Source organism: Sinocyclocheilus grahami, unplaced genomic scaffold (genome assembly GCF_001515645.1).
Source record: "Sinocyclocheilus grahami isolate Dianchi unplaced genomic scaffold, SAMN03320097.WGS_v1.1 scaffold90.1, whole genome shotgun sequence".
Lineage (NCBI taxonomy): Eukaryota > Metazoa > Chordata > Actinopteri > Cypriniformes > Cyprinidae > Sinocyclocheilus > Sinocyclocheilus grahami.
Genome location: NW_015505269.1, coordinates 749,720 through 764,519, shown reverse-complemented (window position 1 = coordinate 764,519; position 14,800 = coordinate 749,720). Strand labels below are relative to the sequence as shown.

At 37.4% G+C, this 14,800-nt stretch overlaps 1 protein-coding gene across 1 annotated transcript; it reads left to right on the top strand.

The window, feature by feature from the left end:
• Positions 1-9,181: 9,181 nt before the first annotated feature.
• LOC107587181 (uncharacterized) lies at positions 9,182-11,160 on the top strand. The gene is made up of 6 exons (XM_016274850.1): positions 9,182-9,340; positions 9,586-9,648; positions 10,159-10,314; positions 10,646-10,708; positions 10,782-10,856; positions 10,945-11,160. The coding sequence occupies exons 1-6, from the start codon at positions 9,182-9,184 to the stop codon at positions 11,065-11,067; spliced, it is 639 nt and encodes a 212-aa protein (XP_016130336.1). The 3' UTR covers positions 11,068-11,160.
• The last annotated feature ends 3,640 nt before the right edge of the window (positions 11,161-14,800 follow it).

Below are 14,800 nucleotides of genomic sequence, written 5' to 3'. Positions count from 1 at the left end.
ACCTTATGAAAACTACCTTCCCCTCCATGAAACTCTACCTGTCTAACACAACTCATCACTTTTGAGTGTCTTCCTTTCATTCTCTTTCTCTGTCACTCTCTCTCTTTCTCTGCATGCAGGGCTGAGCAGATGAAGTGTTAAAACCTCAAACGCTGTTTCCCTCTTCTGACGAGCAACAGCACAACTACATTTTTCTGACATCAGTCAAAACGTACTTTTTCTACATAATCTTTTTTTTTTTAGCTCAATGTGTGATTCTGAGGACTTTCTAGTGAATGTGTTTCAGCCTACCTTTGATAGTTTTTCCACCAACTGCATCTAGGAGACAAACTACAAAAAGGTGAAGGTTAATTACTCTTGTACTAATCACCACAAGCTTTATTCAATAAAAAAAAACATAAACTTATGATCTCCTAGATGTCAGATTGTGCAAAAGTGCTGTGTGGGCAGCTTATTGCATATCAATGCATGTAGAAGCTGAAAAAGAAATAAGTGACACAAGTGTGTATAAGATCAAAAACTGCTAAATGTGGTGCAAGGTCATTATTCGAAACCCAAGGATAGGAAGAAAAAAACGACTTCCTTCTCAAATGGGAGCCATTCATGCATGAGCATCATTGGAGTGGCCACACGTGCATCTTCAGGCCCACGAGTCCCGAACCCCTTACTTAATCACCAAAAAGATTCCCAACCACAAAACCACAAACAGCCCCGCCTAGTGGCATCCACGGGATTCTAGGCGAGAAGATGCGTGGTGGGCTCCATAGCGCTGAGCAGTATCATGGTGCATTGTGATTTAAAGGAAACTTCGGCTGTAAAAGCCACACAACTTCACACCTTCATCATAGCTCGCTCGCTTGCTCTCACACAACTATAAATACTCCCATTCAGTCAAACTCATGCATTCAGAACATTGTCAGGACACGAGAAGAGTCGGGTGTTGTGAGACAGCTTAAAAAGTCAACTTCGGCTTTTAAAAGACAGGACTACAAGTCAAACTTCAGCGAGAGCCTTAAACTAACAAGGACTATGATTGCGCAACACATGATGGTCTTTTTCTGGGGAGTATGTTTGTTGACTTTAGGATGGATGACATACGGCGAGGCCAGCATCCCTGAGAACCTGGACAAGAGCATCGACGAACTTAAAGTGTACTATGTAAGTAGATCCGTTCGGATTTCAAAGATATGTCATATCACAGACAGGAAGTGAAAAAAAGAGTCAAAAAAGTTGCCTGATAGGCATAGGCATGGTGTACCATTTCAGGATACGGCCTGTAAGATATGAGGAGTCTGGGGTAACACCTTATGTAACCACAATCGCGGAAAATCAACCATGCCTATAACACTCAACTGGAAAATGCGACATACCTCCAACATTGAGGTCTGGAGTGTCTGAGTGACAGCCGATAGGAACTGAATTCATACTTTTCCGACTTTTAATTACGTAAACATGTAAATGCGGAATTTTCTATCATTGACCTTTTTGGTCTAACCATACCAACCAAATGGTTGGAGGATATTAATCATGACAAAAAAAAGCAAGCAAATGAATTCAACTGAAGACAAGCTTTTTTTAGATTTCTGATGGCCTTCCTCTATTAATACTTAGATGTAGTATCACCTTAAGTGACCTTATGAAAACTACCTTCCCCTCCATGAAACTCTACCTGTCTAACACAACTCATCACTTTTGAGTGTCTTCCTTTCATTCTCTTTCTCTGTCACTCTCTCTCTTTCTCTGCATGCAGGGCTGAGCAGATGAAGTGTTAAAACCTCAAACGCTGTTTCCCTCTTCTGACGAGCAACAGCACAACTACATTTTTCTGACATCAGTCAAAACGTACTTTTTCTACATAATCTTTTTTTTTTTAGCTCAATGTGTGATTCTGAGGACTTTCTAGTGAATGTGTTTCAGCCTACCTTTGATAGTTTTTCCACCAACTGCATCTAGGAGACAAACTACAAAAAGGTGAAGGTTAATTACTCTTGTACTAATCACCACAAGCTTTATTCAATAAAAAAAAACATAAACTTATGATCTCCTAGATGTCAGATTGTGCAAAAGTGCTGTGTGGGCAGCTTATTGCATATCAATGCATGTAGAAGCTGAAAAAGAAATAAGTGACACAAGTGTGTATAAGATCAAAAACTGCTAAATGTGGTGCAAGGTCATTATTCGAAACCCAAGGATAGGAAGAAAAAAACGACTTCCTTCTCAAATGGGAGCCATTCATGCATGAGCATCATTGGAGTGGCCACACGTGCATCTTCAGGCCCACGAGTCCCGAACCCCTTACTTAATCACCAAAAAGATTCCCAACCACAAAACCACAAACAGCCCCGCCTAGTGGCATCCACGGGATTCTAGGCGAGAAGATGCGTGGTGGGCTCCATAGCGCTGAGCAGTATCATGGTGCATTGTGATTTAAAGGAAACTTCGGCTGTAAAAGCCACACAACTTCACACCTTCATCATAGCTCGCTCGCTTGCTCTCACACAACTATAAATACTCCCATTCAGTCAAACTCATGCATTCAGAACATTGTCAGGACACGAGAAGAGTCGGGTGTTGTGAGACAGCTTAAAAAGTCAACTTCGGCTTTGAAAAGACAGGACTACAAGTCAAACTTCAGCGAGAGCCTTAAACTAACAAGGACTATGATTGCGCAACACATGATGGCCTTTTTCTGGGGAGTATGTTTGTTGACTTTAGGATGGATGACATACGGCGAGGCCAGCATCCCTGAGAACCTGGACAAGAGCATCGACGAACTTAAAGTGTACTATGTAAGTAGATCCGTTCGGATTTCAAAGATATGTCATATCACAGACAGGAAGTGAAAAAAAGAGTCAAAAAAGTTGCCTGATAGGCATAGGCATGGTGTACCATTTCAGGATACGGCCTGTAAGATATCTAAAGATAGGCCGCAAACCAATCCAGATCTTTTTGGAAAAGCAGGCTTTACAAACTAGTCAACTTTTACAGCAATTGGATATTTGAGAGGTAGTATAATAGAAAACAGGGAGTATAGTCTACCATCCATACAGACTGGAACTGGCTTTTCTTACATAATGGTGTAGGTTGAGTTTGGGTTTCAGATGTAGTGTGCTAATAATAATAAACACATCCGTCTGATTAAGTGAGAAAAGATAAGAGAGAAAAGATAATGATGTCTGAAGTCTAAAACAGTAATCGATATAAACGATGACCTTTTCCTTTCTTCCAGATAAAAGATGACCGTGAGCTACACAATGCACATCCTGTCTTCCTACGGTTCCTAAAAGACATAAAGGTGAATCTTGAGGTAAATAACCTCCTCTGCACAATGGTTTGGTATTCGCAATTTTGTGGTCTAAACTACCTAAAATAACAATCTAGTCATTCTAAACCAAATGACATATTGTTTTGATACATCGGTTATGGCATATCCTGTGTTAAATGTACATTGTGATCATTTGTGTTGTTTTTTGTTGCAGGAACCTGAGCAGAATCTTTTGATGAGCATCATAATGGATACATACAGTAGGATATTCACTCGCATGGAGAAGGATAGTCAGGATGAAGCTACCAAAGAAAGACTGGCACATGTTCAAGAACATTTGAAAAAACTGCAAGAAAACTACTTCCCAGGCAAAAGTGCAGAGCTCAAGACATATGCAGAAACCCTATGGGCGATCAAGGTGAGACAACAGTTTCATGTTCTGTGAAACCAAACTTGACACAAGCAGCACTGAACATCATAGCTATAGAGCCCAAAAGTATGTTTTTCAACACCTTCCAATGGCCAGTGAACTGAGAAAATGTACTGCCTCTAAATAATGTGTGCTGGCCACAAAACAATTAAAAATAGAAATAATGTTTATATTATTTAAAAAAAATAATAATATATTTTTAAAAACTTTACTTAGTATGTATATTGTTCCTTATACAATCAAGAGCAACCAAGAAAAAGGACCAACCAAGAAAATGTGCACAAAATTAACAAATGACAGGAATATTTGCATAATAGTGCCCCTGAACATTATCATTCACATTTTGTTAGAACTGACATTGCTCTACAGTTTGACTGTAGCTTTGGTTATAAGGCCGCCTTTGGTAACCACACAAAAGGAGTTTTACTTCTAAAAGTTGGTAATCAAGGTTTTTGTGGGCCCGGCTTTTTGAAAGTCATTTTCCCCTCACAATGCATGTTATATGCTAGATGCGAAAACTAAGAAATGCACAAGAAAGAGTAGAAATTTCTCATTTTACTTTGTGTCCAGTCGAAATATAAAAATGCTATGACATTGTATAGACATATTAACTGATTAAATGCTTTACAATTGCAGGAAGATGACCCAGTCGTCCAGCGCAAAGCATTGTTCGAGCTGAAGCGTATCTACAGAGAAGCAACACAGCTGAGAAACCTGAAGAACAAAGAGCGCAGGAGACGACAAGTCAAAATCACAAAAAGCAAAAGTCTTAATAGATCTTGATCATCATTTAAAAGAATGGTGGAATATCAGTGTTATTTATTCTATTTATGAAGTTTACTGTACGTTTACACACATTGTGCACAACAGATAATTGTTTAAACTTACATTATTTATTTGTTCTTATTTATTTGAAAAAGCACTGTAAACCACTTGCTAGTAACATAGCAAAATTTGTAAGGTCTGTGACTGAATAAAATCCTTTTTAACAATGTTTGTGCTGATGTAAGTGACTTTATAAGATGCCAGTCTATTGTTAAATCTACATGTTACAACATGTCTCTATTCAGAGAATGTGACACAGATATGTCTCCCATCTTCCCCCAGCATTTGAAACTCTTTGTCATCTGTCACATTAGCATAAATTTGGCTTAGCCCACACACCGAATGTCTCATAAAGTGCCAATGCCACCCATAACTAACAGCAACCATCACTGCCATCATTACATTTCTCATGTTTGAAATCAAACACCGAAGTTACTCACAGAGACCTGAGAAAAAGTCGCAGAGAACAGTGGCCCCAAAACAAATTGGACACTTATGTCACACTTGAAAGTGTATCAGTGTCACTGCATTAGATAACAAACATGTAAATATACCAGCTAGGTGGTTATATTAACAGAGCACAATCCATTCCTACGCTATTTTATTTATCTTTAAAAGTCTGTCAAGTGACCCAACTGTGAAATATAATACTGTTTATACAATCGTATACAATCCTTACGGGAATTCCAGGCAAGAAAGAAAAATGTAATTGAACAGGTTTAGCCTTATCTGGCAATGTAGGTGAGGGTAGCCTATCACAACGCAATGTAATATAGCAACTATACACACCACAACAAATGAGCTCATATAAGGTTTCACTTTGACTTCCTTAAAAAAAGTGAAGTTGGACATTTATACTTATTGTTTGACTGCCAGGAAAAATGTGGCCCTATCAAGTCGAGGAGGGTGGAGAGGCTTTTTACTAACACTGTTCAAGCTAACAATTAGCATGCAAAACAAATTCAGCAGTGATTTTTTTAAAGCATTGTGAATTTCCTTGCTGCTCCAAGCTGGTTTATACTAGTTTGTTCTGATTTGGTGCTGATCTAAATACAGTCCACTGGCAAAACATGTGAAGCTGGTGGACCAGCATGGTCTTTTTGGGGAAGCTGGTTGATCAGTCTTATTATGCCCATTGGAAACAACAGCATCACATGCAGGGGACCAGCAACAACTGTGTAAGAAGAAAAATTATGATGCAAGTGTTATTTCTCAGCAAAGGCATTTTAACTGCTGAAGATGCATTAACCACAAGCCAGCAAAATAGAGAAAGAAAGTACACATAACCTGCTTATGCTCACCCTTGTACAGCATCCATGCTTTCCTGCTGGCAACAGGATTTGCGAGGATTCTTGAAGCTTTAGAAAACCTTATGGATCTAACCATGTGTATTTTTTTTTTTTTTGCCTTTTGCTTTAAGTTATGAAACTAAACATGCCAGCTCTCGCCACAGTTTCGAAAAAGATGCAAAGAGCACTGTCTGCGGTCCAGCCAGCTTTACTTTGCTTTAATGGGGTTAACAGTATCAAAGGTTCTCACAGATTCGCAAAACAACATGCACTACTATATTGTACAATGTCATTTCCATTCTTTTAATATAATTAAATAAATCCTGAACCATTTGCATTTGCATGCTTGAAGAACTATGAAGCAGTACAAAGCAGTCTGAAGTGTGTGTTGCGGCATTAATGACAGACTTTTTCATTTAAAGACAAAGGCATAGTTTTCAGTAAACCACTGATTAATAAAATAGAAGTTACATTTTTTAGTTTTTTCCCCCCATGCTGTACTGAAAACGTATTGAACCGTGACTTAAAAAACAGATTGAACCATGACTTTTTTGTGAACTGTTTTATGTATATACAATAGAATATGCTATTTTTGTGATGTTGATTAAAAATATAAGTGGTATGACCTGTTAATAAACTCTTACAGTAAGAACAGATCATTGTAATGCAATGTCAGAGCCATAATGTTGTGGGCATCAGCCCAACATGGAAAAAAAAGACAAAGAAGTCATCATGTCTACACAGAGCAATATTGTTTTGAATGTACACTCGAAAGCAAACATTCCAAATCTATTTATGTTGTTTTCGGAAGCTGAATTATATTAGAACTAGAACCAAACATTCATTTACTGGCACTGGTGTTACACGACACAAACATCATTTGACCTGATGCATGGCGCTCGCGTCCACTGTAGACAGGGTGTGAACATAAACCTACAAACTTACCCGTAGAAATCGTTTGTTGCATAGAAATGAAATGTTGCACAGAAATGATATAAAGTCTGTTGCTGTATAACACTGTGAAGAAGCTATGCAACACCTTTGTATTTTAGCACCATGCAAACAAGCATTTGCAACCCTTGTTTCTGTATATCAGTTCAGTGGTTGCAGTGTCTGTTTTGGAAAAGTAGAAGTAGAGAGGGAAAAGTAGAAATAGAAGTTTTTACGATCCTATAAAAATGAATGAAATTGAATTGTATGCCTTTTAGTCCATGTTTTAGCTCATGTATATGTTGGTGTACTCCTAAACGTCAGCTAAATTCAGTTTGAGTCAGTTTAAATACACATTTACCACAAAGCAATATGGATGAGTCATCCTGCACTACACATCCTGCACTTTTGTCCAATCAAATGCTAGAATGATAATGTCCCGTCCTCTAATACCACATGCATCTGACTAGCAAGTAGCAAATCATGTTGACTGGGATGTAACTAAACCCAGGGTGCCTATAATGTATGTATGCTTTTTATATAGCCCAATATATAACAATAAAGATGAGATTCCTTTCATTTTTAAACAGCTCAGACTGCTTCCTGTTTACACTAACCTACATTTCAAAGAAACAGGGTAAAGGGCTGATGAAGTGAGGATAAGACAAAAAACTATGAATCTGGAAATCCCCACTTACCCCTACCCAACTCTATTCCCCCTTTGTCTCTTTTCATTTAATGCTGAGCACATGACAACAGAAGCTGGAAATTCCTTGGGTGTGGGGATTGCACAGGTGCACATCTTACAATGTGTTGCTGTTTGGAAATGTATTTGTAAGGGCGAACAGACACATAATCAAAGGTATAGATGGAATTTGCTGTGTAAAATGAGGGCATTTAACTTATAAATAAATAAAGAGGAGATTTGTCAATGATTCATTTGGTCAAGAAGATTGATACATTTGTCCATTAACAAGTGAGCATACTTGCATCACTGTAGAATTGTTGGCATTTTACTGAAACATGATCATTTCCACTATAATGTAATTTTCAATGCATTTCAGTAGAATATGTGGTGGACAAATTGATTTTAATTTTTTACATTTCTGAATAAAATAGCTGATGTCTTTGTCTGGCTAAGGCACTTAATTTTAAATTATTCCAATTTTACCTTGATTTTTTAAATTGTGTTTGTATACATTATATCTCATATTTCATCTCAAGCTTTTTCAACACAACGCATTTCAATACACTATGTGATGGAAATGTTGCTGGTAATTGTTTAAAAATTATTATTTTTTTACATTTTTGAATAAAATAGCTGTTGTCTTTGTCTTGCTAAGGCACTTAATTTGAATTTGATTTTTCATTCTGTTTTTCTACATTATATCTCATATTTCATTCAAGCATTTCTTTTGATACAAAAATGGCAAAATTGTTGGTTGTGAAATGGCACTATTGAGGGAAGTCTTAAATTGTGTAAATTTTAATGACATCTAATAAACATTGAAATGATTTATGATTATGGTAAATGGTAAAACACTAAATCGATAATCGAGGCATAAAAGGCATTGTACTATATAAAAGTAAATAAAGGCACGATAAATAATAGTTTCTGACAGATTTAACTGAAAACGGAGAAGAGAAAGTGTGCATCTCTTTAAATAAAACCTACTCCTGGTTAATAAAAGTCCCTTAAGTTATAACGTGACAAGCTAATATAGACTGTCACGTTTGAAGCTACTGACCTAAAAAAACTAAAAGAGAATGAGATGCGATGCGATGAGATATTGCAAAGTGGCCTAAATTTCAAATCCCCCTCAGTTTCCATTAGTGACCCCTTATCACCTTATCGGCTGATCAATCGTCTAGTTTCAATTTGATCACTCTATTCTAGCCTTAGTCTAGTCTCAAACCCGCAAATACAACATTTCATACTTTCTTACTATCTTTTGTACAAATATAATTCATAATGCCATTTATGTTGCCCTTAATGAACTTTCCTTGACCAAGACTGTGGTTTACGTAGAAATTTTGAATCTGGGACATCCTCGAGCCGCATAAATGTCATGACCTCATTATAGAGTTGTAATACAATTTTGTGGTGACTTTCTTTTATTTAAGCTCCCTCCATGTAGCATGAAGCAGACAGAAAACTTTGCATTCTGCAGTGGCAATCTGAGCCCAGACACAATCCCCATTGGATTCACCAGCCAACGTGGATTACATTACAGTTCAGGAGTCTGACATCTTCACCTGTCTTGATCTCAACTGGAAAGTCAGAAACAAAGAGAAAGGACTTTGCTGACGTCACCAGGAAACTAGAATAAATACAAAGGTGAGGACCAGAGCGAAGGCAAAAAGAAGGAAGAACGGAATGAATCAGGTGTATCAGCAGGACCTGCATTCACGTACATTCATTTAGTCACTCTGGAACTGAAAATGGCCAGTGCTTTGCAGTATTGCTTTCTGATCCTGATTTTCGGCATTCCAATGCACGAATGTGTGGCGGTACTCCTAAATGGCAGCTGTGTACCTGTGGAACCCTGTTTTGACCTGAGTGTGATGGCTAATATAGCCGAGCGTGTCAGCAAAGACGTGGTGAGTATTCTGATCCTACTATCAGCATTGTGTTAGAACTCAAATCACCCATTACTCACATGCATGCACTTGTTACAAAATTAAGCCATACAAAGTAAGCTTGATATGCCTGTGGGAATAATCGTGCGATCTTGCGAGGAAACATCAGGTGTTCATGTGCAGAATCAGTTTACTAGCATGCTATAAGAAAATGCCCTGGAGACTTTGAATATTTCAATTGGTGACGGTTTGAATTATCCTCTCAGGTAGCTGCGGATGGTGAGAAGATCCTCCTGAAGCACAGCTCCTTTGACAAAATTCGGAAAAAGGTAAGATGCATTGTCCGATTTCATATTATGAGTTATCGCATTATCATATATCATATCATATCATATCAGTTATTCATTGGTGCATAAAGCTAGTTACTCCAGTTACTGCATTACAAAATCAAATACATTTGAAAGTAATATGAATGTAATGAAATAAATTGGGGGTTCTGTTATGAGGCGGGGCTCAGTGAGGTCTTATATGGTAGAGCCAGCTAATTGGGCATGGGCCAACCCATATAAGAAGCCCAACCCATAAAAATGTTGTCTTGGACCTCGTTAATTTGAGCAACAACCTAAAAAAATCGATTAAAAAAATCGGATTTCTATGTCACATGTCACGTATTTTAGACTTCACTCTCAGAAAAAACGTTACTATAGCCACATGCATGCCCGCATGTCTCAGTACAGAAATATGATCAAGATGCACCTGTGGAAATTTTTTGTTGACGTACTACAATGTCATCTATATTTGGCATCAGGTTTCACAACTTAATTGTTTTTATTCATCAGAAAAATCTTCACAGCTGTGTCCTACAGAAGATCATCAATCTATTTCAAAATGTTCTTGAAAAGACAAAGAAGAATGACGTCCACAACAAGGACGAATTAAACCATCATGTTGAGCTTATACACATTATGGATCAACTCAGAAACTGTGTGTATAAGGTCAGCACATTCCATTTTCAGAATACATATAATAAACTTTGTCATGTTACATCATCATGTCTTTGAGGGATGTAATTATATCACATATAAAAGGGAAAATACAAAACCGGAAAGACCAGCATGGCCTCTTTTTCACTAATGTATCTTCCATCTAAGTTTAGCTAGACACGCACTAACCAAATCCAGATCATGCTGGTCTTTTCAGCAGGGTACTGCCTTGTATGTTAACAATATAACAACATTTTCACTTAAACAGGACCCAAAATGTTGGATTGGTTTCTTAAGCTGCTTGAAACAACTGACAAAATTCTTTACTACCACTTTGTTTCAGACAAAAAATAGATGTAAAAACCTATACAAGATGTCTGACATAACCACAACTTCCTCTCCAATGGTAAATATTCTTCTACATATTTCCAGTATATATTAAATATGAATAAATAATAGTACATTTTACTTTCATCTAGATTTCGGAGAAACACATGAACCCAAATCAGCTTGCCGTCTTACAGCTACAAAAACTGAAGTCTGCCAGTAAGAGTGTAAGAATGAGTTTTGAACTATTGAAAAACGGATTAAACCTGTTTTTGTATGTTTCTTATTAACTCTTTAGCTTCATTGGTCTTACAGCTCAATGATGTGCAAATCCAGGAGAGGGTTATGGATGAGCTGAAAACCCTCCATCTCTACATGCAGGGAAAAGGCTTCCGGAAAAATACACAAATGACTAATGAGAAGCATGGCGGTTCATGAATTCTGGCCTACAATGTGTTATATCAAGTTTCTGCCTGATCACTTTAAGATGTGCCAGTTTAAGCAGGGACAGAATAACAAGCTATCTCTTCTAAATGAGACCAAACTTATTTTCCTGACCTTTTGTTTCTAATAAGGTATTTTAGTTGTTCGTGCTTTTAGTGCAAATGTCTTTTTTGCTTTTTTAAGTAATGAGTATTTAAACAGTATATGCATATTGCTTATGTACTTTCGGTGAAAGATTGAGTGTACTGCAGTAAACGCAGGTGAGAAAATAGACAAGATATAGATCATTTTGTCAATGTAAACATGAAATACATATTTTTCCTTTGTTTTCTATTGCATTCATTTGTCTGCTCAGTAAATGTTTTTATATCTGGCTCTGTGTGTTTGCTTAAGTGTGTTTGTATATGCAAAAACCATATTTTTGTCTGAAGTCCATCATTTAGAAGTGTCGAGAATTTGTCTGCTCAAATTTGAATTCTATACACACATTTCTTTTTTGCAAGACATTGCTAATATTCTTTAGGAAATTCTCAAGTTGCTGGATAACATTCATTAAACAAAGTGTAAAAAAGTTGCGCACATCCCACAAACCCACACAGGGCTCAGGTGCAGGACAAAAAAGGCAAACTAAACGTATTTTCAGCACACTCAGAGTGTGCGGACAATACATTTGTATTTTTTGCTATGGATTACATTCATTCTCATAAACATTTTTTGTCTTTTTCTACCCCACTGTAGAGCTATTTATTTATGTATTTACCTACACATCTCTATACTAACAACTACACTAACTACATAACTCTGCTGTAAGGCCACCAGAAGTGCAGTTCATAGGTGTGCATGAGTGAGATGCAGGCATGCATAAATCTACTGCATGTTAAATGCAAACAATGCATGTGATACGCAATAGAACACTGCATAGTGATGATGAGATCAGCATTTCGCTAAACCCAAAATCCATATTTAATCTTTCTCTTTTGTAATTTTGTTTGTGCCTATTTTGAGGATGGGGGCACGTGGTGCAACCTGCATGCTGGCATAAATTAACATACCATGGAGTTTCACACGATGCACAACTTCTGACATCGACATACAAAAAATATGGACATATTTGCATCTCTTTTAAGAGTTGATGTGCTTATTTAATTTGCTATTCTATATATGCACAATTATATTGCATTTTATAACCTGCATTTTAGCATTGTTTTTCCCCTTTGTTTAGAATCATGACCCACCAACTGTAAATAACTTTTACATATTATATATTTAGTTAGAAGTTTAGATTTTTTTAGATGTAACAAATGCTATAGTAGTGATATGCTTGTGCATGTTAATTAAGTTCCTTTAATGATTCGATTGATCATGTCGCCATTTTCATTTAATTATTTGTAAAGACACTCAATTTGATTGGAAAAAGGATTGAATTGAAAAGCGAAACTTTAAATACACACCATGACCAAGCAGGATATCACTGCTGCTGAGCTTCAAAACAACAGTGACTTCTTAGGGAGTTGAAAGCTTCGCAGATCTTGATGATATCTCATTTCAATAATGCTGAAAAACAGCCAGAGATATGCTAGAAACAGCAGTGCCCACAGCGAAAAACTGTGGCGGGTTGAAAAAAGTTGTGAATGTAAATAAAAAAAGAAGATAATGAATGAATGAATGAAGGCACTTTTGAACCTTTGATCATCTTCTAGGACTGAAAAGATTATTAAACATGTCATTACATTTCTACTTCATGCATAAGTGTAACAGCTCTGCCTCGTGGCATAAAGTGATGTCACTGAGAAACCCCCAGTCTCCCATCATTTCTGGTAAGTGGCTGCGGCAGCTTACGATAAGCAGAGCAGAGTTGACCACAGACTCAGACTTCTACTGAAGAGAGAGAGAGCGCGCGAGAGAGAGAGAACTGAGACAGAGGCCTAGGGAAGATGCACAGCGACAGCCTGAAGAATTGAATGAGAATCAATTAAGGTACTTTCGCAGGAAAACGTCACTTGTTGGCTTCTTGAAAGTGACAAATTAAAAGAAATGAAATAAAACCTGATAGTGAGACCATGTTTCTATTTCCTATAATTGTTGGATCTCCTTTCAGCTGTTGCAGCTCGTGTGACTTCAGGGTAAATACTTCTACATGACCTGATCATCAACTCTTTGAAAACAAGAGCACTATACTGTCAGCAAATGATTTGTCATTAGCCGTTCAGGTTGAAAATAAAAGTATATCTATTTATATGCGTGTATACGAGTGGGTGTTTGTCAGCACTTTCGTTCTCACTCAGGTCCTGCTCTGCATCCAAAATGCACCATGAGCATCTCTGCACCAAATGTTAATGACATCAGCTTTTAGAAGCTTCTTCCATGAAAAAAATGAGCATTAAAGCTTATGTGGAATCAGCAATGAGGCACACTCTTAAAAATAAAGGTGCTTCAAAAGGTTCTTCAAGCGGTTTTTAAGAGTGTAGAGGAAAAATATCAACAAATTATTTTGCAAAATCAAAGTTCCAGGTAGTTTTTAAAATGCTAATTAGTTAACACTTTCCAAGAATAGGGTATGCTTTGTATCTGATTACTTCCACTAAAGCAAATTCTTTGTAGCGAGAAATATTGGGTATGCTACATACGCTATTACCAGGTAATAGCATATGTAGACTATATCTAAAAATTAAAATTATATATTGACAATATAATTAAATGAATATCTACAGTATTTAAAGGAAAGGAAATTACAACAGTATACAGTAATGATCTGTGAAAGATGAGAGCGAATGGATCAGGTCAGAAAAAAAAAGTCACGACTCTAGTTACCTAGATCATGAACCTTTGAAGTTCATGCTCGTCACGGTTCTCCTCACCGCATTACCCTCTGAAATCGAAGTTCACCCACCTGTCATTGAAATGTACTGCTGCTTAAAGTTTCAAGGAGAATGTTCAGGGACTGGCACATTGTGTAGGCTGAGGATATCTGAAGGTTCCACTGTCATACATGGGCTTCCTGAAAATAAGACCCTCATGCTGTGTTCTCATTGAAACGGGAGCAAACCTGTTTCTAGAGTCCTATATTCCCCAGATTTTTATGCCACATAAAAAAGGTTAAACTGAACAACTGTCACAATTCACTCTAGGAGAGTACGAGGAACGAGGAGACGCTGGAGTTAACACGAATAAGTCTTTAATAATCCACAGTAGCGACAGGAAACAAGGGAGACATCCAACAAGTAGACCCAACAAACAAGAACTGAAAGGACTAGGGCTTTTAAATTCAGGATAATAAGGGAGGAACGAGACACACCTGGGATCAAATTAACAATCAACATGAGGAAGAAACTGGGTCACGGGGCAAAAACACACACAGAATAGTCCATAATCCTGACAACAACTCAGACAGAGAATCCTTTATTACTGGGGAGTCCAATCCTGCTCCTGGCGATCGACTGTCCTGCAAAGTTCAGCTCCAACTCTAATTAAACACACCTGCCTTTAACTTTCAAGTGGTCCTGAAGACCTTAATTAGTTACTTTAGGTGTGTTTGATTAGGGTTGGAGCTGAACTTTGCAGGAAGGTTGATCGCCAGGAGCAGGATTGGGCACCCCTGTTTTATTAATTCACTTGATGTTGAAGGTAGACTTTGTGGAGGACTGTAATGAAATTATTTGGGAAGTTGTTAGAGAAATAGATGTTCAGCAGTTATCCAACCATTTTACATGGCTTTCTGGAATACTTG